At 38.8% G+C, this 16,824-nt stretch overlaps 1 protein-coding gene across 1 annotated transcript in view; it reads left to right on the forward strand.

Annotated features, from left to right (window-relative positions):
• nop16 (NOP16 nucleolar protein homolog (yeast)) overlaps window positions 1-14,979 on the forward strand; it is a 16,734-nt gene extending 1,755 nt beyond the window's left edge. Inside the window, exons 2-5 of the mRNA XM_020516884.2 lie at window positions 1,385-1,493; window positions 9,591-9,657; window positions 12,117-12,223; window positions 14,611-14,979. Coding sequence (XP_020372473.2) covers window positions 1,385-1,493; window positions 9,591-9,657; window positions 12,117-12,223; window positions 14,611-14,751 — 424 coding nt within the window. The 3' untranslated portion in view covers window positions 14,752-14,979. The remainder of the gene's footprint in view (window positions 1-1,384; window positions 1,494-9,590; window positions 9,658-12,116; window positions 12,224-14,610) is intronic.
• The last annotated feature ends 1,845 nt before the right edge of the window (window positions 14,980-16,824 follow it).

The following is a 16,824-nucleotide window of genomic DNA, read 5'->3' on the forward strand; positions in this document are numbered from 1 at the left end:
TTAACAGCATCCGCAGTTCTTTTGGTTTTTAAAATACAAAATCAATCCGGTACCTCGGATATGTTCCAGTCATTTGTATTCTGACTGTGTGGTGTTACAGTACGCACCCTGTTTTCTGCAAATTGGCTGTTTCATCTAACAAAAACCTCCACTGAGTGTAGTTCTCCCTTAATACCACTGTTACATGTCAGTCTAAATTATTTGCTCAAATCTTGCCTCATATCCAGGCAATAGAGACCGTGCAGAATTGGGGAACTAAACTGATGGCTAAATTCAGATGTTAAGTTATGAAGTGGTGTTGAGGTCTGTGGAGTTGTTTATTTTGGCTGAAATGATTAGATTAACTTTTAATCAAGATTGCTAAGGAACAGAAAATTGGATAATACTGCATATTTAAAATTGACATAAATTTCAGACTGAAGCTCAGAAGAGGGAAGGTGCATTTAGATTTAACTACCCGATATAGAACGTGGAATTGTTGAGCAGATGTAACATGGGCAGATGTTCTTTTTCTCGAGTACTGTGCCTGAAGGCAGGTCCTTTAAGGTTATTTCCTGAATCATAGCTAAATGCTGTAGTATTTTAGTACAGGTGGGGTGGGGAAATAGGCCACAAGTCAACTTCAACCAGAACAGGGATTCAACATTGTGCAGTTGGTATTAATCTGATTTTGACATGCCAGCAGCCTAGTTAACCGGGGCCCTTAGAAACATTAGAACTAGAAGCAGGAGTAGGCAATTTAGCTCCTCAAGCCGACTCCACCATTCAAAACAATCATGGATAATCTAATTTCAGCCTCACCTTCACTTTTCTGCCTGCTTTCCATGATCCTTCGACCCATTAATAATTAAAAATTTGTTTTGCTCCTCCATAAATTTACCCAATGTTCCAGAAAACACCACACTCTGTGGTAGTGAATTCCATGGATTTACAACTGTTCAAGAGAAGGAATTTCTGTCCTCTTTAAAATTACCTACCCCTTATCCTAAAACTGGCCTCTTGTTCCAGATTGCTCCATGAGAGAGCATCGTCTCCACGTCAACTTTGTCAATCCCCTTTAGTGTCTTGCATATCTCAATTAAAGACAAATGTTGTGGGGAAATATAGTAAGGAAAAAAGTGATTAGATAGTTGTGCACAAAATTAATGTGGCTTTGTAACTGGCCATTTAAATTTCAGCACTTTCTGGTGCTGTACTTTCTTGCCATGATTAATGAAATATTGTTCACTCTTACAAATATTATAAGTTATCCTGTTGTAATGCTAATTTGCAGCAATTGCAAAATTATTTTGTTGGAATGTCCCAGATAATATTCTTTTGTGACAAGTTATACAAGTGTTTAATAATTGAGAAAAAATGTTTAATTCAAATTTTTTTTTTTTAGTGCACAGATGAGAAAAGTATGGGACGACAAGAAATCAGTTGCTCAGAATCTAGCTGACATGGGTTTGGCATCTGACCCAAACTGTGCAGTTCCCATTAAGAAGAACAAGGTGTGTACAACCGAGATTCTGTTTTAAAGCTAAAGACAATTAGACCATGAAATGCAGTACCAGAAATAGGCCATTCAACCTATCGTATCTACTCTGGCAAATGTCTACCCCACTTGCTTAATCTAATATAGCATATTTATTGTTACATGTATTTATGAAAATACAGTAAATACATTATCTGTATCCCTCTGCAGACCCTCTATCGTCCTTAGCACTTCCACTCATTTATTTCTGTGTTATCTGCAAACTTGGCAAAAATATATTCACTTTCTTTATCCAAGTCATTATCATGTATTGTAAATAATTGTGACCACAGCACTAATCCCCGTGGCACCCTGCTAGTTACAGGTTGCCATCCTGAAAATGCCCCCTATGCCATCTATCCATGCTAATACACTACCTCCAACATCATGGGCTTTTGTGTTATTAAATAACGTAATCAAATGCCTTCTGGAAATCCAAATTTATTATATCCACTGCTTCTCCTTTATCAATCTTGCTTATTACCACCTCAAAAAATTCTAATTTGTCAAGCATGATTTCTCCTTTGTAAAGGTATTCTGACTCTGCTATTATATATTTCTAAATGCTCTGCTATAACATCCTTTCATTGCGACATGGAAACAGACAACCAAACCACATCAGTCTATAGAGATTGTAGGAGAAGGGTCTAGACCCGAAACGTCAGCTTTCCTGCACCTCTGATGCTGCTTGGCCTGCTGTGTTTATCCAGCTCTACACCTTGTTATCTCACATCAGTCTACCCCTGTATTTGCAACACAGTAAAATTGAGACTTTCAAAGACCCTCAGAATTGACCCCAATGGTTCCTAATCAGACTTTTGAATAACTAATTTGATACTTTGTGAATAAACAATTCCAGCCACTGGTTTGTATCTTAAACAAAAAAAGTAGCAATTTATTAACAATATAGTAACTTTAGTAAAATTAAACAACGAAGTAGTCTAATTGGTCTAATCTACAAGTTCAAAACCATTTATCTTTTGTGTGAATGGTGCTGAAAACAGACAGACAAACAAACACAGTTAAGAGATAAAATAAAAGAAAGTAACCATCCTGGCAAGATTACTTCAATGGTTTTCACGATGCATTGTTCCACAGGCGCTAATGATGGTTTCTTGGTTGATTTTTCTGAAGATGTAGGTCAGGGTCTCCTTTACAGTTCACTCAAAAAAGATAGTAATACAGTACTTATGACTTAATTTTCTATTCTCTGAGCTTCCAAGAACTGCAAATGAGAGGTTAAGCAGGGAGCTTTCAAATCTTGTGCTGTAGCATCAGCAGCAAGATTTTTTTTTTTCCCTCAAAGTACAAAACCCAAAAGTCCAAAACACCCCCAGTTCAAACTCTGACCACTTCAACAGACTGATCATCTCCTCCAAGAGGTCCCAGTTAACATTAAACATCTGCCATCTTCTTGGCAATAATGTCTTTTCTAGACTTGCTGGGACCAAATGTACCGACCTCATTACTAGCCACATTCTGCAATCTGTTTGAACATAATGCTCTTCCCTGGTGATGGTGTCTTCTGAACCTTTTGACAGGGACCAACCTGCACTTAACTTCCAGGCCTGGCCTCACAAATAAACGAAAGCTCGATTGGTCTGTTTTCCTTTTATCATATCCTGCTGCCCACAGTCCAAAATCTTTAGCTTTATCTTTAGCTCATAGTTCCAAACTAAAACTGATAAAAGAATAAAATAAATGAAAAATCAGTGCGGGTTCTAACATGCCTCCATCCTGAACCCATGAATTTCCTTTTCGTAAAAAAGGAATGCCATGACAAGGTTAGTAATACTTAAATAACAAACAAAACTCAAACCTCTCAGCTATTCATTCTTGCCCTCCCCGGAATCTTAATCACTATTCAACTTCCTTGGTCATATCCTCAAATTTACAACAGTTTATATTTAGGACAAGGTATCAGCAATTGCATTTTCTTTCCTGGAAATATGTATAAGTTTTATGTTAAAATGCTGCAGATCTAAACTCCATCTGAACAATCTTGGAGTCTTAAATTTTTTAATTTTTAAATTTATCAGTAAAAGTCAGCGGATTGTGAATTGTAAACACCATAGTTTCAAAGTTCCCATGTAGAGCATAAACTTTGAAATGTTGAAGAGCTTCTATCATAGCTAGTGCTTCCTTTAAAATGCCACCTCCAAAGCTGATTCAACCTTTTTGAAAAGTTAGCTATGGGCTTCTCCATTCCAGCCTCGTCATCCTGTAAGAGAACTGCTTCTTTCCCCAAATTGCTATATCTACTGCTAAGTTAAAAAGTTTGTCAGAGTCAGGTGCAGTCAACACATGTTCATTTGTTAAAATTGTTTTTAACTTTTTGAAAGCTTTCTGGTCACATCATCTTACATTTTTTTTGAAGCAAATTAGTCAAAGGTATAGCTACTGTACTAAAATTCAGTACAAACTATTGATAAAATGTCTACATTCCCAAGAACTATATTATCTTTCATTTTATTTTAGGAGTGGGAAAGTCAATTAAGGCTTTTACTTTTGCCGTTTTGGGTGACACCTGCCCTTGTCCTACAGCATGTCCTACAGTATATCACCTTGGTTTTTAGTAATTCACTTTTTGCTAGATCTAACACCAACTCGGCTGACTTCTGTAAGTTACTTCCATGTGGTACTAAATACTATGATGTGATCCAAGTAAACTGGACAGTGAAGTACTTCAACCATAACAGACTTCATTAATCTTTGAAATATGGCTGGGGCATTCTTAAACACAAATGGCATAACCCAACGTTGTACAATCCATTAGATATGATAAATGTGGTAATTTCGTTAGCTGTCTTTTATAGTACTTGCCAATATCCTTTTAACAAATCAATTTTAGATCAGAATGGTGCAATATAAATCCTATCAATGCAATCTCTAGTATGGGAATAGGTTATGAATTCATCTTTGTGACTGCATTCACTTTCCTGTAATCTACACACAATCTAATTGAACCATCTGGTTTAGAAACCAATATTATGGGAGAACTTCAATTACTCTGGCTTGGTTCAATCAATTGATTCTCCAATGTGTATTGAGTTTCCTTTATTACTTTTTCTGGGATTTTGTGGGTTTAACCGAAATGGGTTTTATTTGATTGTGTCTGAATTATCTATATTGATGTTCAGTTCAGTTAATGTGATACATCCAAGTGTATCTTTTGCAAATACAATTGTATTTTCTGAGCAACCTACTATATCTCTCTGTCTTTCTCCAGATACAAAAATACAGTGATTTAATTGTCTAATATCCAACCTTTGTAATCAAATAATCTAATCTTAGTAAATTACCTTTTTCTCCTTGGCTGTCATCCTTGTTTTACACCCTCCTCTACCACCCTCACTACTTCACTCACCTGTACGTTCTCATCTTCTTCTCTACGATAGCTGAGTGGTACCACTATCTGATGCACAACCAACCATTCTTCATCGGTGGGTCTATGAAGACAGCAAGTCGTTCTTAAGACAAGAACACCTTCAGCTTCTAACTCATTATGAGCTGACTGAGCTATAATTCAGGATTTGTTTTCTGTGCTGCAATTGGGGACATCATACCAAACACTCCACCTGGATTGTCTTCACCGTTTAGGAAGGTTTCAGCTATCCTTTTGCTTGCTTGTGATGTCACATCAACTCTTATTCACAGATTTTGTTTGACCATTGCTCTGGTTACTACACATGAAGGAAATATACCAGGAACCTGTTCCTGTAATTGTTCGGTTTCTTGTGCCTCCTTTGGGCATTCTATGATTATGGATGAAGCTGCTACCTTTAGTCCTGCCAAATCATTACCCAGAAGGAATGCTTTTGCTAATCCAAGAATTGCTTCTCCAGCTAAATCCTGTTCCAGTTGTACTGTATATAATGGAACTGGGTTATATTTTTCACCAATCTTGTTTACTTAGCTCCCATTGAACTCCGGAGGGAAAATCAAGTCTTTCTCCAACAGAAGTAATTGACTTGCCCATGTATCTCTTGGTATGGTTATAGCTTTAGCTACCACACCTGAAGGAAAAGGAATCACCTTTTCTTTCATCAAAAATCCCGCATACTTCTTATCTGTCGTACACGTTTCTTTACGAATAACTGAATTTACCTCTGAGCTTTTCATTATAGTTAGAGCTAAAGCCTTGTCTGTGGTCGTATCTTTGTGTTCCTTTCTCCCTTCTCAATTTATTCCTTTAAGTCCTTCTTCACAATTTCCAAAATTCTGAACACATGGACCAACTTATTACAGTAGAAACATTTAAGATTCTGAACTTCACCTCCACCCTCGGCAATTTCCTTATTATTCTGAAGAGGAGTTCTTGGGGCATGCCCTCTGTTCATTCTCTACCCTGGCTACCTGCCTTCCTTTCACTCTCTTTACCATTTTTTATTCTTGTCAAATTTCTGGGAGGATGTCAAAAACAATGTTTCATGGTTCAGTTCATAATCTTCAGCCATTGTAGCAGCTTATCTTGCTATTGGTACCCTTTGGTCTTCTACATGAGTTCTGATTATGAAAGGTAAGAAAATTCTGAATTCTTCTAAAAGAATAATTTCTCTGCGAGCACGGTAACTATTCTCAGCCTTTAATGCTCTTATCCAACCATCAAAATTCTTCCCTGGTGACAAAGTGTCAGCAGAAACTTATCTGAAATTAACTTCTGTGGTCTGTTTTCCTTTTAACACAAGCTGTTACATACAGTCCAGAGAGTCATTTTTACCTTGCAGTTTTCAGTTCACAGCTCCAAACCAAAATTGACAAAAGAATAAAATTAAAATAATGAAAAATCAGTGAGGGGTCAAAGCTAAATGATCTATAATTAATTTTTTAAACGTCTTCCCTTTCTAAATAAAGGTATTACATTAGCAGTTTTCGAATCCTCTGGGACTTTTCTACAATCTAAGGATTTTTGGAGGACTACTGCCAGTGATACACCATCTCGGTAGTTCCTTCTTTGGATATCCTATCATGCATCCCATAAGGTTTGGAGGACTTATCGAGCTTCAGCCTGATTAGTTTCCACAGTACCTTTGCTGTGGTGATAATTATTGTGTTTATTTTTCTCCCCTTTTTACCCTTTGATTATTTAATAATTTTGGAATGCTATTAGCATCTTCTACTTGAAGCTTAGTGCAAAATGTTTATTTAACTTTTCTGTCATTTCCTGTTTCTTCATTATTATTTCTTCAGCCTCATTCTCTAAGGGGCCTATGTCTACTTTGGTCTGTCTCTTCCTTCTTATACATTTAAAGAAGCTCTTACCATCTTATCTGACTTATCTATTCATTGAAATACTCCTGAGATCTTTGTAGTGTGCATAAAATGTGGGCATCATACCTTGATGATCTGACTACGTAACCTACTTAGTGACTTAATACTTGTCCCTAAGATGAAAAAAGTCTTCTAAGCTACAGTCTCCTGCTTATGTTGTTCATTTTTGAGTGCCTGACACTCCGGGATTGGCTGGATGGCTGATTCACACTGCAGAATGACATCGACAACGAAGGATCAATTTTTGTACTCGCTGAAGTCATGATGAGGCCTTCACCTGCTCAACCTCTCCCCTTGCCAGAGGTACGGTGACTATCAGGATAAACTCACCACCAGTCATCATCTCTCGAAAGGAATTAATTTTTGTTCTCTGGGACTGTCGTGACTTACAATTTACTTTCCATAGTATGAAGATGGGAATAAAATCATGACGCTGCTGCAAAACTAGAGGAGATGGTGATAGACCTTTTTTAAAAGGTCAGTAAGAGGTTGAGGAACAGACTAGCCCAGGATTTTAGTAACTGAATGTTGAAGGTGTAATGGAAGTATTTCAGGGCAGTTACTACTCTTTCCTGGGGCTTACTACAATTTTCCCTTGGCCACCCCATGAAACGGCTATAATACCAGTCTGTAGCCAGCAGATTCACTAGGGAGCTGGGCCTTTCTGCTGTCAACATTTTATGTAGGATAAATTTATGATGTTGGTATGAGCAGCAGATAGAGAAATGTAGATCAGCCATTAAATAGTGGTAGGCATGACTGTCAGAAGTTTGTATTTTTCTTTCTTTGAAGCTATCCTGTCAACTTTCAGGGGAAAATTCTAGTTTTGGTTTCTATTAAAAGATGATAAGCAGATAATCGAGGTAGTTTCCCTCATCTGTATTCCCAACAACTCTGCCATGTTGTCGAAAGAATTGCAAAATGAGAACACTTTCTTTAACTAGCTTCTCCACTCCATGAGGACAGTTATACCAGCTCCACTTAAGGATAATGGAAATATCCCACTTTCTATGGGCTTCAGTGATTGTTGGTTGATTCATGAGTTACTTTTTACAGAAATAAAATAACTGCTTCTAATGCTATTCCATTCCACGTGAACAGCTAGTTTAGTGGATAGTCTTGTTTCAGAGATAGTAGGAACTGCCGATGCTGGAGAATCTGAGATAACAAGGTATAGAGCTGGATGAACACAGCAGGCCAAGCAGCTGCTCCTTTGATGCTGCTTGGTCTGCTGTGTTCATCCAGCTCTACACCTTGTTATCTTAGTGGATAATCTGTCATTTTTTAAACTCCCCAAGCCAGTTCATATTAGTGCACATGGAAGATTTGTTGTCTTCCCTTGCCAGCCCCTTCGGTTGTGACATATCTTAAAACAGTTATGAAATATTGGTTGACTGAAGCTGGATTGTGGCTTTAACTGGCTTGTACATGTTATGAGTGCTGAAAATTTATAACTAAATCTGGGTGAAAGTCTTGTCTTTAAAGTAGTTCTATGGAAATGTCATTCTAAGTGCAGCTAGGCAGACTTGCTTTTCAATTTTTAAACTGTGATCCACAGTTAGTGTTGACTTGGTTCAATTGCAAATGCTTCAGCCTCTGGGTTGATTGCAGTAATGAAGTAAAATTCAATCTGCGTTTCCTGCTGTCCAGCAATTGCAAGAAATGCTGATCTGTCGGTAAGACTTCAAACCAGGCCTCCACCTGCCAGTTCGGGTGGCTCTTCAAGGACCCATGACACAATTCAAGGAACCTGAGAATTCCTTTCACCTATCCAAAATTTATACATGAGTAGACATTATCCAAAACAAGTAACTAGTCATTCATCTCATTTGGTTTTGTGGATATTTTTTGTCTGCAAATTAGCTGTGACTTTCACCTACATTAATACAGGTATTTCTGCTATAACGCATGTTTCGTTAACACGATTTGGCTGTAACGCGATTGATGAATAGTGGATGCTGTTTGGATAACGCCAACTTTCTACTGTACAGTACAGCGATTTCCCTATAACGTGATTTTCTATTCAATCAATCATAGAATCCCTACAGTGTGGAAACAGGCCCTTCGGCCCAACAAGTCCATACTTACCCTCAGAGCATCCCACCCAGAACCATTCCCGTATAACCCATCTAACCTACGCATCCCTGAACACAATGGGCAATTTAGCATGGCTGGTCCACCTAGCCTACACATCTTTAGACTGTGGGAGGAAACCGGAGCACCCGGAGGAAAGCCACGCTGACACGGGGAGAATGTGCAAACGCTACACACACAGTCGCCGAGGGTGGAATCGAACCTGGGTCCCTGGCTCAGTGAAGCAGCAGTGCTAACTGTGCCATCCAAAAATGTCATCTCTCTTCGAATGCGGGATGTTGGGGACATATGTACACGGCAAGATCCCACCGAAAGCAATGCAAGAGTGACCTGTTTTTGGGTGATACGGAATCAGTGTTAAATGCTGGTCAGGAAGGACCCCGGGGATATCTCCATTATTCTTTAAAAACTACACCCCTGAAACACTCACATGCAGCTGAGAGGGCAGTTGCAGTCTCGGTTATTAACAGCTTGACTAAAAGACAGCCCCTCAGTACTCACCCCCCAACAGTTTGCGTGAAGTTGCACGAGAACGCAACTATTGTGTTATAGGGGAAATACCTGTACTATTCAACTTGATCCCAATAACTTAAAACCTTGTGCTTGCTTATGTTTAAATCCCAGTTTGTCCAATCTGAATTTTGTGAATCTGCATATAGTGACATTGTGCAAGTTATTCTTAGTTGCCTCTGTTTAATTTGTTTTACAGCAATATAAAATGGAAACAGCGTTGATAAATGGAAAACCAGTCGTTATTAAGCCATATGTAATCAATGGTTTGTATCCAGTCGTCATTTTAGATATCTTTATCAGTCCTACTGTATCCTCATTTTGTTTTCTGCATTTCTTTACTTTTGTCACTGTTGATCATTTCATCAGGGAGGTTGGGACTGTTTCTGTATGAATTAAAGGATACGACTAAAAGATGCAAGAACATATGTTTTATGAGGTTGTAGACATGCTCACTGAGCCAGTGAGTTTGGTTGCAAACGTTTTGTCACCCTACTAGGTAACATCGTCAGTGCGCCTCCGGTGAAGCGTCAATGTTCTATCCCGCTTGTTATTTATATGCCTCGGTTCGCTGGGGTGGTTGATATTACTTCCAGTTTTGTTTCTTAGTGGTTTGTACACAGGGTCTAATTCAATTCAACCGGAAGCACACTGACATTGTTACCTAGCAGGCGACAAAGCGTTTGCAACCAAACTCACTGGCTCGGTGAGCATGTCTACAACCTCACCCACAACTCAAGCTACAAATCTTCTCAAAACAAAGATTTTATATTTTTCATATTTTAGTGTAGAGTGCTTAATTAATTCCAAAATTTTAGGTAACAAAAGTGGTGTTCACGCATGCACATTTAGAACAAAGAAAAGTACAGCACAGGAACAGGCCTTTCGGCCCTCCAAGCCTGCACCAACATGCTCCCCATCACAACGTAAACCCCCCTACCTTTCCAGGGACCATAAAGCCTCCATTCCCATCCTATTCATGTATTTGTCAAAATGCCCTTAAAACGTCACTATAGTATCTGCACCCACCACCCTCTGTTTTTCAAAAAAAAAAAAATTGACTTGTACATCACCTTGCCCCTCACACCTTAAGCCTATGTCCCCTAGTAACTGACTCTTCCACCCTGGGAACAAGCTTCTGACTGTCCACTCTGTCTATGCCCTTCCTAATCTTGTGGACTTCTATTAGGTCTCCCCTCAACCTCCATCGTTCCAGTGAGAGCTACCCAAGTTTCTCCAACCTCTCCTCGTAGCTAATGCCCTCCATACCAAGCAACATTTTGGTAAATCTTTTCTGTATCCCCTCCAAAGCCATCACATCCTTTTGGTAGTGTGGCGACCAGAATTGAACAAAATATTTCAAATGCGGCCTAACTGAGGTTCTATAGAGCTGCAACATTACCTGCCAATTTTTAAACTCAATGCCTCAGCTGATAAAGGCAAGCATGCCTTATGCCTTGTTGACTACCTTCTTCACCTGTGTTGCCTTTCACCTGCGTTGCCACTTTCAGTGACCTGTGTACCTGTACACCCAGATCCCTCTGCCTGTCAGTACTCTTAAGGATTCTGCCATTTACTGTATATTTTATCCATCTGGATTAGACCTTCTGAAATGCATTACCTTACATTTTTCTGGATTAAACTCCATCTGCCATCTCTCTGCCCAAGTCACCAACCAATCTATATCCTGTTGTATCCTCTGACGGTCCTCATCACTATCCACAATCCCACCAACCTTAGTGTCATCGGCAAACTTGCAAATCAAACCAGTTACATTTTCCTCCAAATCACTTTTATATATATTATAAATAGCAAAGGTCCCAACACTGATCCCTGAGGGTCGCCACTAGTCACAGCCTGCATTCAGAAATGCACCCTTCCACTGCTACCCTCTGTCTTTTATAACCGAGCCAGTTTTTTATCCATCTTGCAAGCTCACTTCTGACCCCATGCAACTTTACCTTCTGTATCAGTCTGCTATGACGGACCTTGTCAAAGGCCTTACTGAAGTCCATGCAGACAACATCCGCTGCCCTACCCTCATCGATCATCTTCATCACTTCCTCAAAAAACTCAAATCAAGTTAATGAGACACGACCTCTTACTCACAAAACCATGTTGCCTCTCGCTAACACGCCCACTTATTTCCAAGTGGGAGTAAATCCTGTCTCAAAGAATCCTGTCTCAAAGAATCCTCTCTAATAATTTCCCTACCACTGATGTAAGGCTTACCGGCCTGTAAATTAGCTGGATTATCCCTGCCACCTTTCTTAAACAAAGGAACAACATTGGCTATTCTCCAATCCTCTGGAACCTCTCCTGTAGCCACTGAGGAAACAAAGATTTCTTTCAAGGCCCCAGCAATTTCCTCCCTTGCCCCTCTCCGTATTCTGGGGTATATCCCATCAGACCCTGGGGACTTGTCTACCTTAATGTTTTTCAAGGCCCCCAATACCTCCTCTTTTGATCTCAACATGACCCAAACTATCTACACACTGTTCCCCACCAAGCCCTTCTCTATGGTGAATACTAACTCACTTAATATCTCGCCCATTTCCTCTGGTTCTGCACATAAATTCCCTTCTCTGTTCTTGAGTGGGCCAACCCTCTTGCTCTTTATATATGTATAAAAATGATAATATATTAGATGGTCTTGCTTAGTTTTGTGAATTTGAAATTTTGGAAAGTAAAATATAAACTACTTCCAAACCTTTCCCCATTTTAGAGCTTGAAGCAGAAGCTAACCTCCCAAAAGTAAAAAAGACTACCCTGTCCAGAGAATTAATTGATTATGTTCGGCATATGATTGAGAACTACAAGGACAATTACAAGGTATGAAATATATATTAAAATAATTTAACACTGCTCAGCTTTAAGAAGGTGGAGTTGGCCGGATACAAACCTCACCAACAAAATATTAAACATAACTCCTTGACACAGACAAAGAAGTGGTGGGATGTAGTGTTTCATATATAAGCACAAATAGTTCCCATATTTCACAAACTAAGTTAAAATCGGAGCTACTTTTCTTAATATAAAAATTAAATTAAATGTAGATGAGTCTAAAACTAAAATCGGTGGTAGAAGTAGAAAATTAAATAGTCGTCCGTAACTTTTGAAGCATAAGTATCCATTGTCATTCATGCATGTTAATTATTTTTCATCATGACTTTGTTTTGGTTTGGTGTAAGGGCCTTGGTGGCTAGGCCAATAATTATTGCCTGTGTCTAATGGCCCTGAAGCAGGTGATGGTGAGCTGCTGTCTTGAACTGCTTCAGTCCTTGGGGTGTCGGCAACCCATAGTGCTTATAGGAAGGGAGTTCCAGGATTTTGATCCAGGGACATAGCTGCAAGTCAGAATAATGTATGACTTTAAGGGGAGCTTGCAGGTGTTGATGCTCCCATGCATCATCTCGTCTTTCTAGGTGTAGAGATAATAGGTTTGGAGGACCTTATCAAAGGGCCTCAGTGAGTTGCTGCTGCCATGCATTGGTCATGAAGGTAGTGAGTGTTGAAAATGATGAATGGGAATCCAGTCAAGTGGGCTGCTTTGTCCTTCTGTTGTTGAACCTTTCAAGTGTTATTGGAACTGTGCACTTTCAGGCAAGTGGAGAGTATTGTATCACATTCCTGACTTGTACTATTACATATATATATTTCGGGAAGAATGGAGGGGAGTTACACGCCACAAAGTTCTTAGCTTTTGATCTGGTCTTGTAGCCACAATATTTTCTTAATTCATTGATGGGATCTGGGCATGCTGGCTAGGTTGGCATTTATTGTCCATCTTTAATTGTTCAAAGGGCAGTTAAGAATCAACCACATTGCTGTGGGTCTGGAGTCACATGTAGGCCAGACCAGGTAAGGACAGCAGATTTTCCTACCCTGAAGGACATTAGCAAACCAGTTGGGCTTTTACAACAATTAACAGTGGTGACATAGTTGCCATTAGGTTAGCATTTTATTCCATATTGCTCTTTTATTGATTTAAAATTACACAGTCTGTCATGGTGGGAGATTTGATCAGGGATGTCAGCATAGCTTTGTCAGAAGGACGACATGCCTTAAAAAATCGATTGAATTTTTTGGGAGTAGGTGAGGATAGTACAGTTGATGTAGTTTGTATTTTTATTTCTTTATTCATTAATGGGATGAGGGTGTCGCTGGCTAGGCAGCATTTGTTGCCCATCCCTAATTGCCTAGAAGGCAGTTCAGAGTCAACCACATGTAGGCCAGACCAGGTAAGGATGGCAGTTTCCTTCCCTAAAGGACATTAATGAACTAGATGGGTTTTTCCAACAATCAACAATGGATTGATGGTCATCATTAGATTCTTAATTCTAGATATTTTATTGAATTCAATTATTGAGTACTCAGTGAATGGCAGGACACTAGGAAGCTCAGAAGGACAGAGCGATAGTGGGTTGCTTGTCCACAGAGCCTTGAAGGCAGCAAGACAGGTTAATTGGGTAGTTAAGAAGGTATATGGGACACTTGCCTTCATCAGTCATGACACAGATTATAAGATCAGGGATATCAAATTAGAGCTGTACAAAACTTTTGTTAGGCCACAGCTGGGGTGCATTTCTGGTCACAATACTATGGTAAGGATGTATTTGTACTGGACGGGATGGATGCAGAGGAGATTCTCCAGGATGTTGCCTGGGATGGAAGACTTAAACTCTGAGGAGAGGTTGGATATGTTTGGGTTGGTTTCTTGAGAACAGACTCGACTGAACAGGGAACTAATTGATGTATAAGATTATAAGGGGCGTGGACAGGTTGGATAGAAAGGAGCTGTTCCTCTTAGTTGAAAGGTCAAAAACAAGGAGTATAATTTTATGGCGAAAGGCAGGAGGTTTAGAGGGGATTTGAAGAAAAGAAATTTCAACCAGAGGTTGGAGGGAATCTGGAATGCACTGCCTGGGAGGGTAATTAAGGCAGGAAATCTCACAACCTTTAAATAATACTTACATGAGCACTTGAAATGCGACTGAATTCAAGACAATGGGCCAAAGTACTTGAAAGATGTAGATTTAGTTGTTTTTGCCAGTGCAGACTTGGTAAGACAAAAGGCCTCGTTTGTACTGATTTTGAATAGATCAGGGTTTGGAGCTTGAACTTTATAAATCTATATTGTTAAGTATTTTTTATGCACCGATGTAATTTTTTAAAAAAATCTAAGCCATTGAATATGTGCTTTTCACTTTCCTCTTCAGGCGATGGCGAGAGATGAGATAAATTATTACCAGGACACACCAAATCAAATCAAGAGAAAGATTGAATCTTACAGATGTTTTTATCCAGATGAATATAATGCTTTGGTGGATTCTGTGCAGGAAAAGATGGACGTATCTTGAATGGCTTTTTTAAAACAAATGGACTGTAGCATTCAGCAAACACATTATCAGCCTTGAAAAGAATTTCTTCTGTAATTCAATTCTTGCATACCATTCCACTTGTAAATGAATTATGTGCATTCTCCAATGGATTATTCTTGTAACTTTTGAGGGACAGAACCTATTTCTCAATTTCTGTTCCGAGGAGTGGTATAGCTGTCAGTTACCATTAAAATTATGGCTCTATAATTGCTTTCTTCAATGATTGAATTCTTTGAGATTTACAAGTGTATCTTGATCTGTAGATATACTATAGTATATAAAACCATAATGAAATAGTTCATAGTAATAGTTCAGTTTTTACATTGCATAAGTAGAAGGTTTTACCTCCATGTGTGGCCTCTGCTACAACTAACCTGGCAGTTAATATCTCTATTAATTATCATAAACTGTCAAGATCAGGGAGGTATTTCCATTTCCTGGATTGTCTATTGTTGACTTTCAAATTGCTAACTTCAAACTAGATTTAATGTTTTCTCCCAATAAAGATGAGAAGTGACCAGATGGCCTTTAAAATCAAAAAATGTGCTGATGGATACCCATAGATCATTTAAGGGCCATAAACAGGAGCCATGTATATCATTATAAAATCCAATGTGGAATTTGGGTGAAACTTCACTGAGAAAATGATTAAAGTGTGAAACTTGCTGTCATGAGTAACAGATAATTAATTTTTAGGGGAAAATAGAGAAACAAGTGCAACAGGAATACAAGAATGTGTGGTTAGCTTTAAAGAAGAGAAAGCTAGTGTGGAGCACAAACCGTGTCATGGATTTGCTGGATAGTATGGATTGTTCCTGTGCTGTACATACTCTTGTGAAAGAAAGCATGATTTAAATAAAAACCAGGAGCTTGATTAGACAATTCAGCCCCTTCAGCCTGCTCTACTACTCAATAGGATTAATCCAGATCTCATTTACAGCCTGAACTTCACTTTCTGTCCCCTGTCCATAACCCTTCAACCTATTATTAAGTCTGCCTCTCTCCTCCTCAAATTTACTCAATGTGGTAGCATCCACTGCATTCCAGAGATTCATGACTCTTAGAGAAGTAATTTCTCCAACTGTTTTACATCTGCTACCCCTTATCCCAAAGCTATTCTAGATTGTCTCATAACAGGAAACATCCTCTCTACATCTAAGTTGTCAATCCCATTAGCATCTTATCCACCTCAAATAGATCTCCTCTCATTCTTCAACCTCCAGAGAGTATAGACCTAAACTTCTCATTCTGTCTTAAGATAAACCCCTCATTTTTGGAATCAATCCAGTAAACCTCCTGAACTGCCCTCAATACAACTATATCCCTCCTCAAATAAGGGGACCAAAATTCTACACAATACTCTAGGTGCAGTCTCACTAATGATTTGTACAGTTGCACCAATGCTTCTTTTTTTTTATACTTAGTGATAAATGCCAAAATTCAATTTGCCACTTATCCGCATTACACTATCTGCCAAATAAGGCCCCTTCACCTAATTTATACATATCCATTTATAAATTTCTTACTACTTCAAATGCAATTTACTTTCCAACTATTTTTAGTATCATCTGCAAGTTTGGCCAAAGTATCTTCTATCCCTAACTAAAGTAATTTAGAGATTGTAAATAGTTGAGGCCCAACCTGTGGCAGCCCACTAGTTATGTCTTGCCAACCAGAAAAAGACCCCCAGTTGTCCTGATCTACTTTCTGTTGGTTAGCTAATCCTCTATCCAAGTCAGAAGCTGCTCTATAGCTAGAGTTCCACAAAAACCCTTTGTACTAGCTGCAAGTCATCCAAGCAGCCAACATAATAAATATCTAAATTAGAAGCTTTAGAATTGCAACTACACAAAGCCTTACTGAGAACCTTTCGCTTTGCCAGAACTTCACTCAAACGTTAAAGCATCTAAGAAATCACAGATCTGTCACAAAATAGACAATTTTTAGTCTTTTCATATGTGAGATGAATGATTGATACATTGCATTATTTTTGGGATGAGTGAGTGAGAATAAATATCCTTTGTTAATAAATAAGGTTAACTCATAAGGAAC

This window comes from Rhincodon typus, chromosome 12 (assembly GCF_021869965.1).
Source record: "Rhincodon typus isolate 14 chromosome 12, sRhiTyp1.1, whole genome shotgun sequence".
In the NCBI taxonomy this organism is placed as follows: domain Eukaryota; kingdom Metazoa; phylum Chordata; class Chondrichthyes; order Orectolobiformes; family Rhincodontidae; genus Rhincodon; species Rhincodon typus.